We start from the raw sequence: 14,912 nt of genomic DNA on the forward strand, positions 1-14,912 counted from the left end.
CCCCATAAAGGTTGGAATGCTCCAAGTGTTCTGGGCCCAGACCTATTCGTAATCTTCAGTGATCCCTCCAACTCTGGAGTAATCCGCATAAATAAATGGGGATTTTGCACCCTTTGCTGCAACACCCCTCATCCTTCAGAAAGGCAGGCAGGAGCCCATTCCCTCTTTCGACCATATGATCAAATCACAAGCTGGTCAAACACTTGGAATAATACTAATACGGAATTTAGTTGGTACCTGACGATTTTTGACCATGATACATTCGGTCGTTACTTATCCAATCACAACCAAACTTGATCGGAATACTAAGGGTCACACGATGGAGGTTGTAGCGATTTAACTCCCCCCAGCCCATATGGGGTTTCCCCACCATTGGGGTGCGTGTTTGTGTATATACGTTAAGTTAGCTTTGTCGTGGTATTTTTCCAAAGCCGCTTATAATAACAAAAGTAACATTAAATACAATAGCACAATGTTATTACAAAATAATAATACGAGGGCACGGCAGAGTTTATGCTGATTCTCATAGGTTTTCTCTGCCCTCAGGACATGACAGTTTATAGGTGATCCTCATCCTCAGCTGAAATTCAAACCCAGGATCAACAGCTCAACCAATTACATACATCACCAGGCTGCTCTGGCAACCTTCCTACAGACAGTCTTGTGAACTTGAATGGCATCTGGAAGAGGTATCAATGGCATCAATGTCAATTCTAGACATGGCATTAAGCCATAAAAGAAAGATGAATATTACAAATATGGGTTTGAGTGTTAAAATGTTGCATGAACCTTTGAGAACCTAGCTACACCATGAAGTACATTTTAATATATCCATCTCCTGCATGTCAGATAGATTTTCATATAATGTTAATGAAGCAAATTTGTAAGTATATTTTATCCCTCTTCAAGAGCAAGGCTTATAGAGTAGCAAGGTTACATTGATAGTGGTATAGCAGAACAATTGGGCACAAGCAAGGTAATAAATGAACATGAAAGGAAGAGAAGGGGAGGAAACAAACACCAGCAAGAGGGGTGGATTAGGAAGGGTTGGATGGGGTGAAAGTTGCAAACCAACTACTTCTTCCTCTTCATGACCTCAAAACTATTTCCTCACTTCAGCTCCAAATACTCATTCAGCACCCTCCATCCCAGCCTTCTGCATTAAACACAGGAGTACGAGCAAGCAAATGAACCCATATCAATCCCATATCAATCCCATACTCGGTTTTTGGCATTTCTGGTGATGTTTACGAGCGATAAAATAGGATGAAAACTATGTTGCTTATTTAAAAAGTGAACATTGATGGCTTCTATAAAAGACATCTTAGGACAATGTACTCCACTGGCCCTCAAAAATGACCAGATTGTACTTCGCAAGGTACAAATACATAAACAAAGCAGTTTTTAATTTTTTTTCCACTTTATCTTTTGAAACAAGGAGGCAATATTCCAGCAGAATTAATATTTATTGCAATTTTGCATATGTGAAAGACAGAACAATGCACATATAGTTGCATTAGCAAAATTAAGCCAATTTCTATTTCATCACTTTTGCTTTGAGAATGGCAGCAAAGAATAGCAATTAGAAAAAGTACAAAGTCAGCTTGCAACTTACGTCACTCGTGTTGTCTGGAGGTTACAAATTTTTTTTTTTTTTTTTTTAACTGAAGTGAGAATCTCAGCAAATCACTATGCAATCTGGAATTTATTTTTAGCTTTTTCAAAGAAGTCATCATTCCACATATCGGGGTCCCAAGCCAGGAACCATCCAGTGAAGGTTAGGGGTTCATGGCCTTGCTTTACAGTCGCAATCGAAATGTTGCTTCCACGACCGCTTGGGTCTGTCTCCAAGTATCGTTCAGCTGCAGAGGAAAACATAAGTTACTATTTTCCTGCACACATTAGCCAATAGGACTCGTACTATGACACAAAAAAAAAAATATATATATATATGTATTATATATTTATTATAAACTAGCAGGAGTACCTGGCATTGCCAGGAGGGGGGGGGGGGGGGGGGGCGGGGTTTGGTTTGGGAGGAAGCAGAAGAGGGAGTGGTGAGGAAGGGAGTGGGGGAGAATGGAAGGGGGAGGAGAGGGAAATGTGATAGGAGAGGGGAAAGATGTACTGCATATACATCTTTCGGTGAGGTGGGGAATGGGGAAAATTTTTCCCATGCAAAGTGCTTCATAACCTGTGTTGCACAACAACAACAACAACAACAACATGCATTTTAAGGCCATGTTCCCTGCTAGAGCGGGGGTTAGCCTTGCGGTCCCCATGACAATCTTCTCCATTTTGCCCTATTTTCTGCATCTCTCCTTGTTAACCCCCTTGCCCGCATTTCTTCTTCCACCATCTTTAGCCAAGTCTTTCTCGGTCTTCCCCATCCTCTACTTCCTTCTACATTAACTTCCATCACTCTTCTCAACCAGTCACTTTCATCCTTCCTCAATACATGACCAAACCATCTCAACCTGTTCCTCTTCACAGCATCAATCACAGGCAATATTCCCATCATCTTTCGCAATTCATCATTTGTCTTCCTCTCTCTCAACGATACTCCGCACATCCATCGAACCATTTGCATTTCCACCCTTTCCAGCCTTCGTTGCTGCTCTACGTTCATTACCCATGTCTCGCTCCCATAAATCATAACACTTCTCACACATGCAGCATACACCTTTCACTTCAGCATTCAGCGACACTCTCCTCCTCATCAGCACGCCACTCAGTTCCCGAAACTTCTTCCATGCACATCTCACTCGAGCAACCGTTGCCGAGTCTGATCCACCTTCTCCATTCAGCATGTCTCCGAGGTAGCAAAATGTTTTCACACCTTCCAGCTTCACGTCGTCTCCAAGATCCAACTCAACATTTCCTCCATCTGCAGCTCCCTCTGTGCACACCTTACATTTGAATGTAGCTGCCACACTGGTTAATGACCCTCTCAGACCACTACATTTTTGATGAACCCACTCAGCACACATTGTACATTGAATGGAGTTCACTCCGACACCCTTCCTGCACACAGCACACGGCCACTTCCCAGTTCTTTCCACCTCACCACATGCTTTACCACTTGCCATCACCTTTGTCTTTCCGATATTCACCTTCAGACCTTTTGTCTCCATACATTCCTTCCACTTGTTCATCTTTTCCTTCAGTCCATCCATACTTTCCGCAATCAACACCAGATCATCTGCATACAACAACTCCCACGGTAAACCCTCCTTTACGGTCTGAGCCAGCACCTCCATCACAGCTACAAATAGTAGTGGACTTAGTACTGACCCCTGATGCACTCCCACCTTCACCTCAAACTCACCACTGTTCCCGTCCTTCGTCCTTACAGCTGTGCGTGCTCTTTTGTACATTGCCATCACTACTCTGATCAACCATTCCTCCACTCCTAACTTCCTCTATGCCCATGTCAATACTTTGCGTGGAACCCTATCGAATGCTTTCTCCAGATCAACAAACCCAAAAAACAACTTCTTCCTCTTATCCATGTACTTCTCCTGCAACTGCCTCACAATGAAAAGCGCATCTGTCGTTCCTCTTCCTGGCATAAATCCAAACTGCATTTCGTCGATCTTCACTTTCTTCCTTATCCTCCTCTCCAACACCCTTTCCAATACCTTCATTCCATGCTCCAATAACTTTATCGCTCGGTACGAGCCACACTCCAGAGGGTCACCTTTCCCCTTGTATAGAGGGACGAGGGTACTCAGTTCCCAATCCACTGGAATGCGGCCTTCTTTCACCACCAGATTACAGATCTCTGTCATTCTCTTCACACCCCAACTTCCTGCTGCCTTCAACATATCTCCCACAACTCCCGTCGGCCCTCCCGCTTTTCCACTCTTCATTGCTTTTATCGCTTCCTCCACTTCCTTCTCAGTTATCTTCTCTGCCGGTCCTAAAACTGGGTTACTCTCTATGTTGCCATCCCATTCATTCTCTGTATTCAACAGCATTTCCATATGTCTTTTCCATCTTCCTTTAATTCCATCTGGGTCGACAACGATTTGTCCCACTTCATCCTTCAAGCAACTCACCCCCATCACATCTCTTTCGCTATCTGCTTTGCAATCCTGAATACTGCTTTCTGACCCTCTTCCGAATCCAAGCGTTCTCCGAACATTTTCCTACATGCCTCCTGCGCCTTTGCTACCTCTTTCTTTGCAGCCTTCCTGGCTGCCTTATAACTTTCATGCTCTGCTGTTTCTGCTCCCGTACCCTTCGCCTTCTGCCACTCTTTGAACTTCTTCCTCTTCTCGTCAATCCTCTTTCCAACCTCAACATCCCACCACCATGTTTCCGAGTGCCTCGGAGGTCCTTTTGTCCATCCACATACCTCACCAACGGGTCCCAACAGACTAGCTTTCATTGACACCCAACCACTTTCAAGCTCAACCACATCATCCTCTACCCTACTCAGCCTCTCTTTTAATGCCTCCCTTACTGACACCTCTTTCAACCTCCACACCTTCATTCTCGGTTGGTACTTCACCCGCCGAGCTCTCCTCGCACCTTTCACCCTTATGTCGCAGACAACCAAGTGGTGCTGTGAAACAGCCTCCTCCCCCGGGATCACCTTTGTGTCCCGGAGGTGCCCCCTATCTCGCCGACGCACCATCAGGTAGTCAACGGTTGTCGTCGACCCACCTGACGTGTATGTAACAAGCTTATTGTCCTCTTTCTGGAACTGAGTATTACAAATCAACAAATCAGCTCCATCAGCAAACTCCAAAATCCTTTCACCTTCTCCATTTCTCACACCATATCCGTAACCCCCATGAACTCCCTCAAAACCATCCATACTCCTTCCCACATGTCCATTCAGGTCTCCTCCCACCACAACAACTTCCTCATCTTTCACGTTTTCCATCAGCCTCTCTATCGCACACCAGAACTTGTCCTCTTCATCGCTTCGACCAACCTGCGGAGCATATCCCGAGATGACGTTCACCAAGAGCTTTTCAATCATCATTTTCACCATCATCAACCTATCACTCACTCTAGTCACTCACCACACTGTCTACAAACTCCTCAGAAAACAGGACACCAACACCATTCACGCCCTCCGGGCACCCTTGCCACACAAACTTGTATTTCTGTCCCTGCCTACCCTTCACCATTCTCACACCACTTCCCTTCCATCTCGTCTCTTGCACACAACATATGTCTTCTTCTGACCAATACTTCCACCACTTCTCCTGATCTCCCTGTCATTGTCCCCACATTCCATGTCCCAAACCTCAGAAACCGATCTCCACTTCGGGCTGCACCCTGCCCATATGTACTTGTGATTGTCATGGTTCTCTTTTTGAGGCAATGTTTTTTTTTATGGCCGGATGCCCTTCCTGACGCCAACCCTCTTAGTCGTCTTACGACACACAGGGATACGGTGTACCTATTCTGACCAGGGTACACACTGGGAAACGTTTAAAACATGTAAATTCTGGGGGGGGGGGGGGGGGCGTCAGCATCACGGCTGCGGTTTAAACATATTCCAACAATATCCAAACAGAACGATGGGGAAAAAAAAAAAAAAAAAAAAAAGCGTTGCACAGGCAAAATAGGAAATTGTAATACTCTGCCACCATCACCAGGTGACTACACTGTACACATTTGCATAGAGAATTATGCCCCTCTCCCGGTCCCCCACATCCCCGAATGAGGCCACGGCCACATAGCCTATGTTATCCCCCAGACAGTTTAGACAAAGTATTTGTATCCCAAGTTAAGTATAAAAGTGTTTATAGCTAGAGGACCTGGCATTGCTCAAGCAATAAAGACCAACATATTTGAAATGAGGGCAAATATAATGGAAAAGCAATTGCATCCAAATCAGAATCCATCACAAATGTCAAATCATTATTTTACTTTTGGTGAATATATGCTGGTGAATGTACTGTTGATCACGTTTGAGTCAAGTTTGATGACGTTCAGAAAGAAGCCTTACCACCAACTTCGACCACTTCCGGAAGTTTTATTATTTGTGTTCAAATTTCTGGTGATCGTTTTGTATTTATTTATGCAAATGTGCACTTGTATATAACTGTGTAATCAAAAAGGCTTCGGCACTATAGCGCGATTTTTTTTTTCATCCCCAAAAACAGGTTGTTTTTTTTTAAGGGAAATATTGCATTTTTTTATTTATTTTTTAACCAATCACAGTGTCAAAAACAGCGTTAAAGTGTCGATTTCACCAGTGACTTCACACAATGAACCCATGTTGATCCAAATGGTGGTTTACATAGAGCAACAGTGCATGAAGAGTTCAGATTCCGATACCACCATCATTCGCAACTCGGAAGGTTCTCCATGTTTAATCTAATCAGTGTGATTGTGAAGAAACTATTGAAGACAAAATTTGTGATGGAAACGCTTTCAGGGGAATTGTTGAGCCATATCGTCTCGAGCATTATGTGAAAGATTCAGCTGAAGATAGTGTTAGTGAAGATGAAAATGCCAGTCACATGTTCAACAGATTGGTTTGTTTTGTTTTTCCATTCAATTTCCATTCATTCATTTCCATTCATTCATTGTTTTTCCATTCAATTGATCAGGAATTTTGTATCAATTGACAAATCGGCAACATTATTCCAGAACAAATACAGCACGGACACCACCAACCAAATGGGCAACAAATTCATTGTCCCTCTGTAGCAGGCTGACCCTGTATCCTGTAGGTTACAGGATCATCCAGTTTCATACTTTTCCAGGACACCATTTGCATTCATGCCAATGTCCAGCCCCAGTGGAGGGAGGAAGGAGAGATGGTAGCAAGGTGAGATCGGTCACCAGCAGGCCAACACAAGCATTTGATTCATCGCTCAAATCATATTTCACTGCTCAAGCCATCTCTACCGAGCCAGTAGCTGGGTAGAGATTGTGTTCGTTTTGAGCAACAGCTGGGTTTTCCACCGCCCCCCCCCCCCCCCACCACTCAATTGTTTTTTTTTTGGCGTTTTTCAAGACGGACTTTTGTTCAATTCCAATATTTGGTGTTTAAATAAGTGAAAAGCATTTCATCTGGCCAACGAAGGTGGACGGACCCTTGTCTATTTGTGAACAGGATGTCTCAGTTGTGGACAGATTCAGACTAAATATGGTGGAGATATTGGGTATGTGACAAGGACAAAATGATTAGATTTTAGTGAAGATACTGATACGAAAAATTCCAAGTGATTTTTCACAATTGAGAGATCGGACCAAAACAATACAAAGCATGATATTTCAAAAAGTTGTGGATGAGTTGTGACAAAACAAGGTGAATGAGTTGGCTAGGTGACAAGCAGATTTGATTTTGGTTCATGTCTGAACCCAGATCCAGTCCATCAGTAAGATACAAAACGTAAACTGTTCAGCCTGGTGGAGATATGCTCTGCCCAGAGGCGTTCTAGTTACCTCCACCACCAAAGGTGGATGGTGGTTATGTTTTCACCCCTGTCTGTGTGAACAAGACATCTCAAAACGTTGTGGATGGATTCGGACGAAATTTGGCAGAGAGGTAGCGTATGGGACAAGGACGAAATGATTAGATTTTGGTGAATTCGAAGATCCAGATTCGGATCCAGCTAGTAGAATTTTTCAAGTGATTCTTCACATTGGGAGATAGGGACAAAAACGATACATAACAAACAACATACATTTTAAGGCCATTTTCCCTGCTAGAGTGGGGGTTAGCCTACAAATCGATACATAATAGGATATCTCAAAAACTTGGACAGATTTGAACAAAACTTGGAGAGGTTGGGTGTGTGACAAGGACGATTCGATTCGACTTTGGTGAAGATCTGCATATGGATTCGGACACGATAATTATTTAATTTTTTAAGTGATTCTTCAACATTGAATGATAGGGCTAAAACCAACATAAAGCAAGATATCAAGATATCTCAAAACGTTATGGACGGATTTGGACGAAACTTGGTGGATTGTGTGTGTGACAAGGATTGATTCAATTTTGGTGAAGATCCAGATTCGGATCCAGCTAGTAGAAGTCAAGCGATTCTTCACCATTGGAAGCGAGTGCCAAAAACGATACAAAGCAGGATGTCTCAAAAGGTTGTGGATGGATTATTTTGATGAACTGCGATTCTGTATTGTGATTTCCTAGTCTACTCTGGGATACAAAACGTAAACTGTTCACCTTGGAGGTATGCTGTCTACTGAGTGCCGTTCTAGTTGTCTGCTTTGGGGAAATATCAATTACACATTGCAAGTAAGTGCATAACCCCATCTTGTCCCATACAGGAACTTGCCCAAATTTTAAACCTTACTTTAATCATTGGATTTGTTCAAATGGTCAGGCATCTCATACAAGGCTCAACTGGCAATAGGGGTGAAGTGGGTTAAGTGGGACACTGGCGGATGCTCATACTTTCCATATTAGAACTGGACTAATCCAGAAGAGTGTGCGATCCATTTCAAATGTAAAGCAGCTTTTCTCTACCATTGTATTGTACACTCTACAATTATCTTTTCATCAACAATCTTGTTTGCAAAGTAATCATGATACTGCATACAAAAATGTATTTTCATTTTTCTTTGAACCGAAAGCTTATACCAATATTACATGCAGGATAAGGATAGTATAAACACTTCACAGAAGTAGAACCAAAAACAAACCAAGATGAACCAAAAATAAAACCTGTGCAAAACCACATTCCTAAAATATAAGCATGTACACAAGAAAAATGTGCATAGTCATTATTCCAGCACACCCATAAATGTACAATACTGAATGACCAAAAATAACAATTTATATTTTCAGCACCATTTGTTGATTACATCACTTATTGAACATTAGTTTTGAATACAAGTTCAACAACAACATGCATTTTAAGGCCATTTTCCCTGCTAGAGCAGGGGCTAGCCTTGCGGTTCCCATGACAATGTTCTCCATTTTGCCCTATTTTCTGCATCTCTCCTTGTTAACCCCCTTGCCCGCATTTCTTCTTCCACCATCTTTAGCCAAGTCTTTCTCGGTCTTCCCCGTCCTCTACTTCCTTCTACATTCATTTCCGTCACTCTTCTCAACCAGTCACTTTCATCCTTCAACACATGACCAAACCATCTCAACCTGTTCCTCTTCACAGCATCAATCACAGGCTCTATTCCCATCATCTTTCGCAATTCATCATTTGTCTTCCCCTCTCTCAACTATACTACGCACATCCACCGAACCATTCGCATTTCCACCCTTTCCAGCCTTCGTTGCTGCTCTACATTCATGACCCATGTCTTGCTCCCATAAATCATAACACTTCTCACACATGCAGCATACACCTTTCCCTTCAGCTTCAACGACACTCGCCTCCTCGTCAGCACGCCACTCAGTTCCCGAAACTTCCATGCACATCTCACTCTAGCAACCGTTGCCGTGTCTGATCCACCTTCTCCATTCAGCATGTCCGAGGTAGCAAAATGTTTTCACACCTTCCAGCTTCACACAGTCTCCAAGATCCAACTCAACATTTCCAATACTCAACATGTGTATCCAATTTGAATATACATGTCAAAAACAGAGTTTAAGCCTTCACTCACCAGAGGGTAATGCCCCATTCTTCTCGATTTCATTTGCCTCATTTCCAATCCACACAAAAACCTGAGAAAATTACACAAAAACAAACGAAAAATAAATAAACATCCTGCCATTTCAAGATATAGAAAAACATTATTAAATGTCCGACATCACAGCATGCAAAGAGAAACCTATTTAAGTTAGTCATAAAAATCAGATTCCACAGTTTTCTGGAGAATTAATCAATTGATCTATGCGATATTAATCCACAGAACATTGATTGATAAATTTACTGCGTACGCAGATTAATGTGTTGATGAACCAATACATTTTCTGCACAGGTCTACATAGTTTCCATGAACTTGCTTTGGGTCGACATCACACAGGCAAAGTTTAAAGCAAGCTGGACAGGTATTCTGTGGCAAAAATAAATGCATCTGCACTCAACTCCTCTTGCCTAGCAGCAGAAAGTGGATGTAGTGTCAACATGTACAGTCAATGTGCTCATGGCAATGAGGCATTGCAAGGGAGTTTTGACCTTTCATGTGAAGTATCATACCTGTTCCCACGTGTCCAACAACATTACATCATCTGGAGCCAAGTCACTTTGACAGAATTCGCCAGGTACCTCCTCAATCTGCAACATGACAAAAGTCATCAATTTATATTCAAAATTGGTCACAAATTTCATTCTTTCAGCTCGAACAACAACAAACTTTTAAAGTACCGTTCCTGTAAATAAATGCAAAGGCTGCTTTTTGTGGTGCACAAACCACATTGAAAGTTATGGCATTTATTTATTTATTTGTTTGCAGGTAAACCATTGCGTGCACAAAAGAAAAAAAATTCCACATACAGTAATCTCTATAAACTGACTTTTTTAAGCTTTTGCAATCAAATTTGTTAGTTGTATTTTTGACAGCACACATGGTCAGCCATATTGAACTTAGGATCCTCATTAACATAGCTTTTAAAATATTTCATAAAAGTGTCATGACACCATTTCCAACTGACACAATTGACTGACACAATTGACCTTGAGGGAAGGAAGCTCCAACAAATGTTTAATACATGCAAAGCATTCAAGCAGAGTAGACAGTTATATTGCAATAGAAAAGTTGCTGCCAAGTAAAACTGCAAGCAATGCAGTACAAGTTCAGCATTTTGCTAAAAACGTCTTTCTATAAATAGATTGGGGAAAAAAAAATTGTTAACCTGCTGGATGATTATGTTAACAAGCTCCTCAATCTTTCCATGTCCAAAGACCGTCAGTCAATAAAACTTAGTGCATAATTAAGGGAACACTTAAAAAGTGGAAATGGTGTGCTGATTGCTTATACTCACCAAGAAATTCCCAGATTTGTTACAACAGACAAACAAGCGGGGTGGATGCAAGTCTGTTGTTGTACGTAGCTGTAGTGTGGTTTGGTACTCGGACTTCCCACCAAGAGCATCCCAAAAGTCATCTAGGATAAAGTAAAAACGCACGTTTTTACAAATGGATGCAAACAAAATCCTATTCCATCATCGTGATCGACCAACTGATTTCCAACCTCGTCATTAACCCAAACATCAACTGTGAACCTGAACACTTGTTGTGTGGGTGGACAGGGTTTTGTAAATGTGTAACCAAACCACAACTTTTAACCATTGAGCTTTTGTCAAATTCAAAACTTTTATTATGAGAATAGGAAGAAGACAAATTAATAAATTGGCTCCAAGGGTCAATGGGCAAGGTTATAAAATCAATCATCTTCCTATGGATTTGAAATCCTACTCTCAATTTGCAATTGATCACTGGTTTGACAAAAAAAAAATAATTACGGACTCTAGGCATCAAAAAGCTACATAGAATTGAAGTTTCAAATTGAGCAGCACGCTGCCATTAGAGCATTTAAATTGCATCAGATGTGGCAATAAATGTGAATTGTTGCTCCCAGCTGGCTGGCTCGATGACAGAAGACATCATTTGCATTTTTTCTTCCCCCATTACTTCCCCATTTAGAATGCAGTGTTGCCACAGGCAACTTGCTAGTTTGAACAATTTGCATATCGAGTCATCGAATTGGTTCAATCAAAAGCAAGAACCCTATTGAGGTCCAACGGTCAAGGTCACAGCAACCAATTTCACAAGTACCAGTCTGTCTGGCCAGGCCACAATTATCAAATTTTCAACAAACTTCAGAATTTGAATAATTAATAATTTTTTTTACCGTTATTTTTGTAAACAAGGATGAATACAATGGTAGAATGATGGAGCCGATGCTTCACCCTATGAGCCATTAATTTGAGCTGAAATACATCGATTCATTCAATCTTAAGCAACCAGAATAACCAAAGTTTTGCATTCAGGTTTTAATATTTTAAAGAAAACAAAAATATCACTATCCAAAACAATACTGACGCCCTATCAAAAATTTTATTCAGAACTTCCCGTTTATCATACCAACATCATACAGCTCAAGATTATCATGATTAATCAGTGTAACATTAACACCTCTTCCATGGCTGCCAGTACTGTGGAACATACCTCCAAACACCATGACTAAAATTGCAAAAGTACTCCACATTGAATTATTAAATTGTACTCGAGATTGAGAGCTGTATTGAGAGAGTACTCCTAGAATCCGAGATGGGTAACCCAGAGCTCCCGTTCTTTCAAATCAGTCATCACTGAACAGTCTCAAATCAAGGAAGCCTTTCTGGATATATGGAGAAAGGCTCCTTCCTGCTCTCAGCATTGGACAAACTGGCACGATGTGGCGAGCTAGAGGTTCCCAAAAAGTAACTTTACGAACAAATAACTTGGCTCTCAGCTACCAAGAAGGCCTTCACAAATGGGAGATTCTGTAAATGTGGGGGCAGTTCAATCAGTCATGCCCCTTACATTCTTAATAGTTTAACAGATATCTACATTTCACCAAAAGCTTTGGAAACGAACATCAAAATTGTGCATTTGATGATACACACCACACACACCACATGGGAAGGAAACTGCATGCTGGCCAACCAACATTTTAGGTTGTGGATATGAACCCCATGGTATCGTTCAAAACGATGTTGTGCTGGCACCCTGGAGCAATATACTGTTTGGTGAGAGCTGTGCAATTATTATGACCAGCCTGCAGTTGATAGCAGTGCTGAAAATGATGTGGAACAGGCAAGATGGACCAACCAACCTATACTTATCCAAGTTATCTGTCAACAGCAACTAGGATCAATTCCACATATCAGCAATTTGACTTTCAGCATCCACAGAAGAGCTCACCTGGCTCAGAACCCTCAGTGATCTCTGTCGCTTCCACATCCAGCACAGACGACAAGCAAGCACCAGCCTCTTTTTCCATTGCGTTTGATCCAGCACCAAGCCACAAATACGTTGCGCTTGGCATCGTCAGCAAGAATGCATCATTTGAGTTGAGATTTGCTGCAACTGCATCAACCTGGAAAAGATTAAAGTTTTACTTCATTTGAGAAAGATTGAACTTTCCCCACAGTGAACACCAAATGGATGGGGGAAAAAAAAGAAGTAGTAAAGAAAAGGTCAAGGTATGCTTAGCACCCAAAGGAGAAACTGACGTTTCAGCCATAAACTCTTTATCTGAGCATACTCTTGCTCTGACGAAGGGTTGACACCAAAAAGTTCAGCTTCTCTTTTCTTCCCATGGTATTTGGTGTACGTTGATCACAGTTTTAAATTTCATGCATCGTTCTACCTGGCCACTAACAATTGTCTTTGAGTTTGACCAGCAAGGTTGACCAGCAAGACTAGGCCATTAAATGATAGCATTCCATAACACTAGGAGCATTATACTTTTTGGAGATAAAAGGAATTAGACATTGTTGGCAAAGTAATGGTCATGCCAAATAAAAAAATAAAAAAGAATAAACTTAATAAAAAAACTCAAATATTCTAAAAAGCAATAAAAGGAACACACCAAAGGATGTTAACAAGGATGAAAAACAACGCTTGCACAAAGCCCATGTTTAAGACCTCGATTCGTGCTTGTGGCTTTGAGCATGCAAATTACTCATGTACAGGCTGCCTAGCATTGACTGTTCAACATTGAAGTTCCACCTGTATTGCTACCATAGAGGAAGTGACTAAAACAGCAACCTGAAAAATATGTACTGGCAGAGACGATTGCAGAACAAAGTACATTGACATAGAGAACAAATGGGATTTCCCCCCCCCCCGCCCCCCCCTCAAGTTGCCAGTATGTGACATAAAACCTGCACATAATGTTAAATGTCCCTAGTTAAAGGCCAATGTAGGCAACAAATAAAAACTGGGAAGAAGTCTCGCACATCTTTGCTGATCCAGGCAGCTTTCATCAAAACTAGTAGATTTTTTTTTTTTTTTTTTTCGTATACAAGATCGAGGCTCGTGAAAGAGCGAACATTAATCACACAGAAAGACAAACCGACACATAAAACATATAACATCGGGAGCGGTAGACAAGATGGGGAGAGAGGGGGAAGGACACAAACATTTGAGAGCAGGGACCGAGAGACATGGAGACATGGAGACATCGAGAGATCAGAGAGGGCGAGGGCTTTGGGGGGGGGGGCATGGGAAGGGGGTGGTGGGAGAGGTATAAAACATATGGACACTGCCAGGACTTCCAGGAAAGAAGTTGGAATTTCAAACAAGGTGGATCTGGGGTGAATTAGCGGGGGTAGAAAAGATCAAGGTTTTGGATGGGGGAAGATAAGAGATGGTGATGAACAGCTGTTTTAAAGACCTGGAGGGAGGAGTGGGATTGAAGGGAGTGAGGGAGTTTGTTCCAGAGGCGGGAGAAAAGAGGAATGAAAGAGTGAAGGTGAGCAGAGAGCCGAGATTTCGGCAGTTTAACCATCAGATTATCATTATTCACCAATTTTAAATGCTCACCTCCACAGCACGTGTACCGCTGGCGGAATTCCTGCGTATTTGGAAGAGCCGAGTCTCTGCCGCTTCACTCTGGCCTCCCTCACGTGATGTGCCACCAGCAAATGTGATAAGGGGCTTTCCTCCAAAGAGGCTGATCAAATGTGCTGGCTCCTTTCCTTGAACCACTCGTACCTGCAAGAGAGAAAGTTGATTGGAATGCACAAAATTGAATTGTTCAGGTGCAAATTTTTACAAGTTAAAAAAAAAGAACAAAAAAAAAAGAATTCAGCATTTCATTGGCAACAAGCAATCAGAATTTGAGTAGTCATATCAAGTGTGTGCCAAGAGATTTCCCATAATTGGTAAAAAAGCACAGAATTATTTTTTAAAAAAGTTTTAATAAAGAAAAAGAATGAATAAATTAATAAATAGAACTGTGGCTTCAAACAGTGCTAACATAAATTACAAGATTTGCAGTGGGAAGGAAGCAGTTCCAATGTG

General features: G+C 41.7%; 1 protein-coding gene across 1 annotated transcript in view; it reads right to left on the reverse strand.

Annotated features, from left to right (window-relative positions):
- Positions 1–1,447: 1,447 nt before the first annotated feature.
- LOC137432713 (gelsolin) overlaps positions 1,448–14,912 on the reverse strand; it is a 59,648-nt gene continuing 46,183 nt past the window's right edge. Inside the window, exons 12-17 of the mRNA XM_068124845.2 lie at positions 14,433–14,603; positions 12,807–12,981; positions 10,883–11,004; positions 10,098–10,175; positions 9,562–9,622; positions 1,448–1,862 (exon numbers count right to left, since the gene is read on the reverse strand). Coding sequence (XP_067980946.2) covers positions 1,690–1,862; positions 9,562–9,622; positions 10,098–10,175; positions 10,883–11,004; positions 12,807–12,981; positions 14,433–14,603 — 780 coding nt within the window. The 3' untranslated portion in view covers positions 1,448–1,689. The remainder of the gene's footprint in view (positions 1,863–9,561; positions 9,623–10,097; positions 10,176–10,882; positions 11,005–12,806; positions 12,982–14,432; positions 14,604–14,912) is intronic.

The sequence above is a fragment of the Myxine glutinosa genome, chromosome 8, assembly GCF_964187855.1.
Source record: "Myxine glutinosa chromosome 8, kmMyxGlut1.1, whole genome shotgun sequence".
Classification (NCBI taxonomy): domain Eukaryota; kingdom Metazoa; phylum Chordata; class Myxini; order Myxiniformes; family Myxinidae; genus Myxine; species Myxine glutinosa.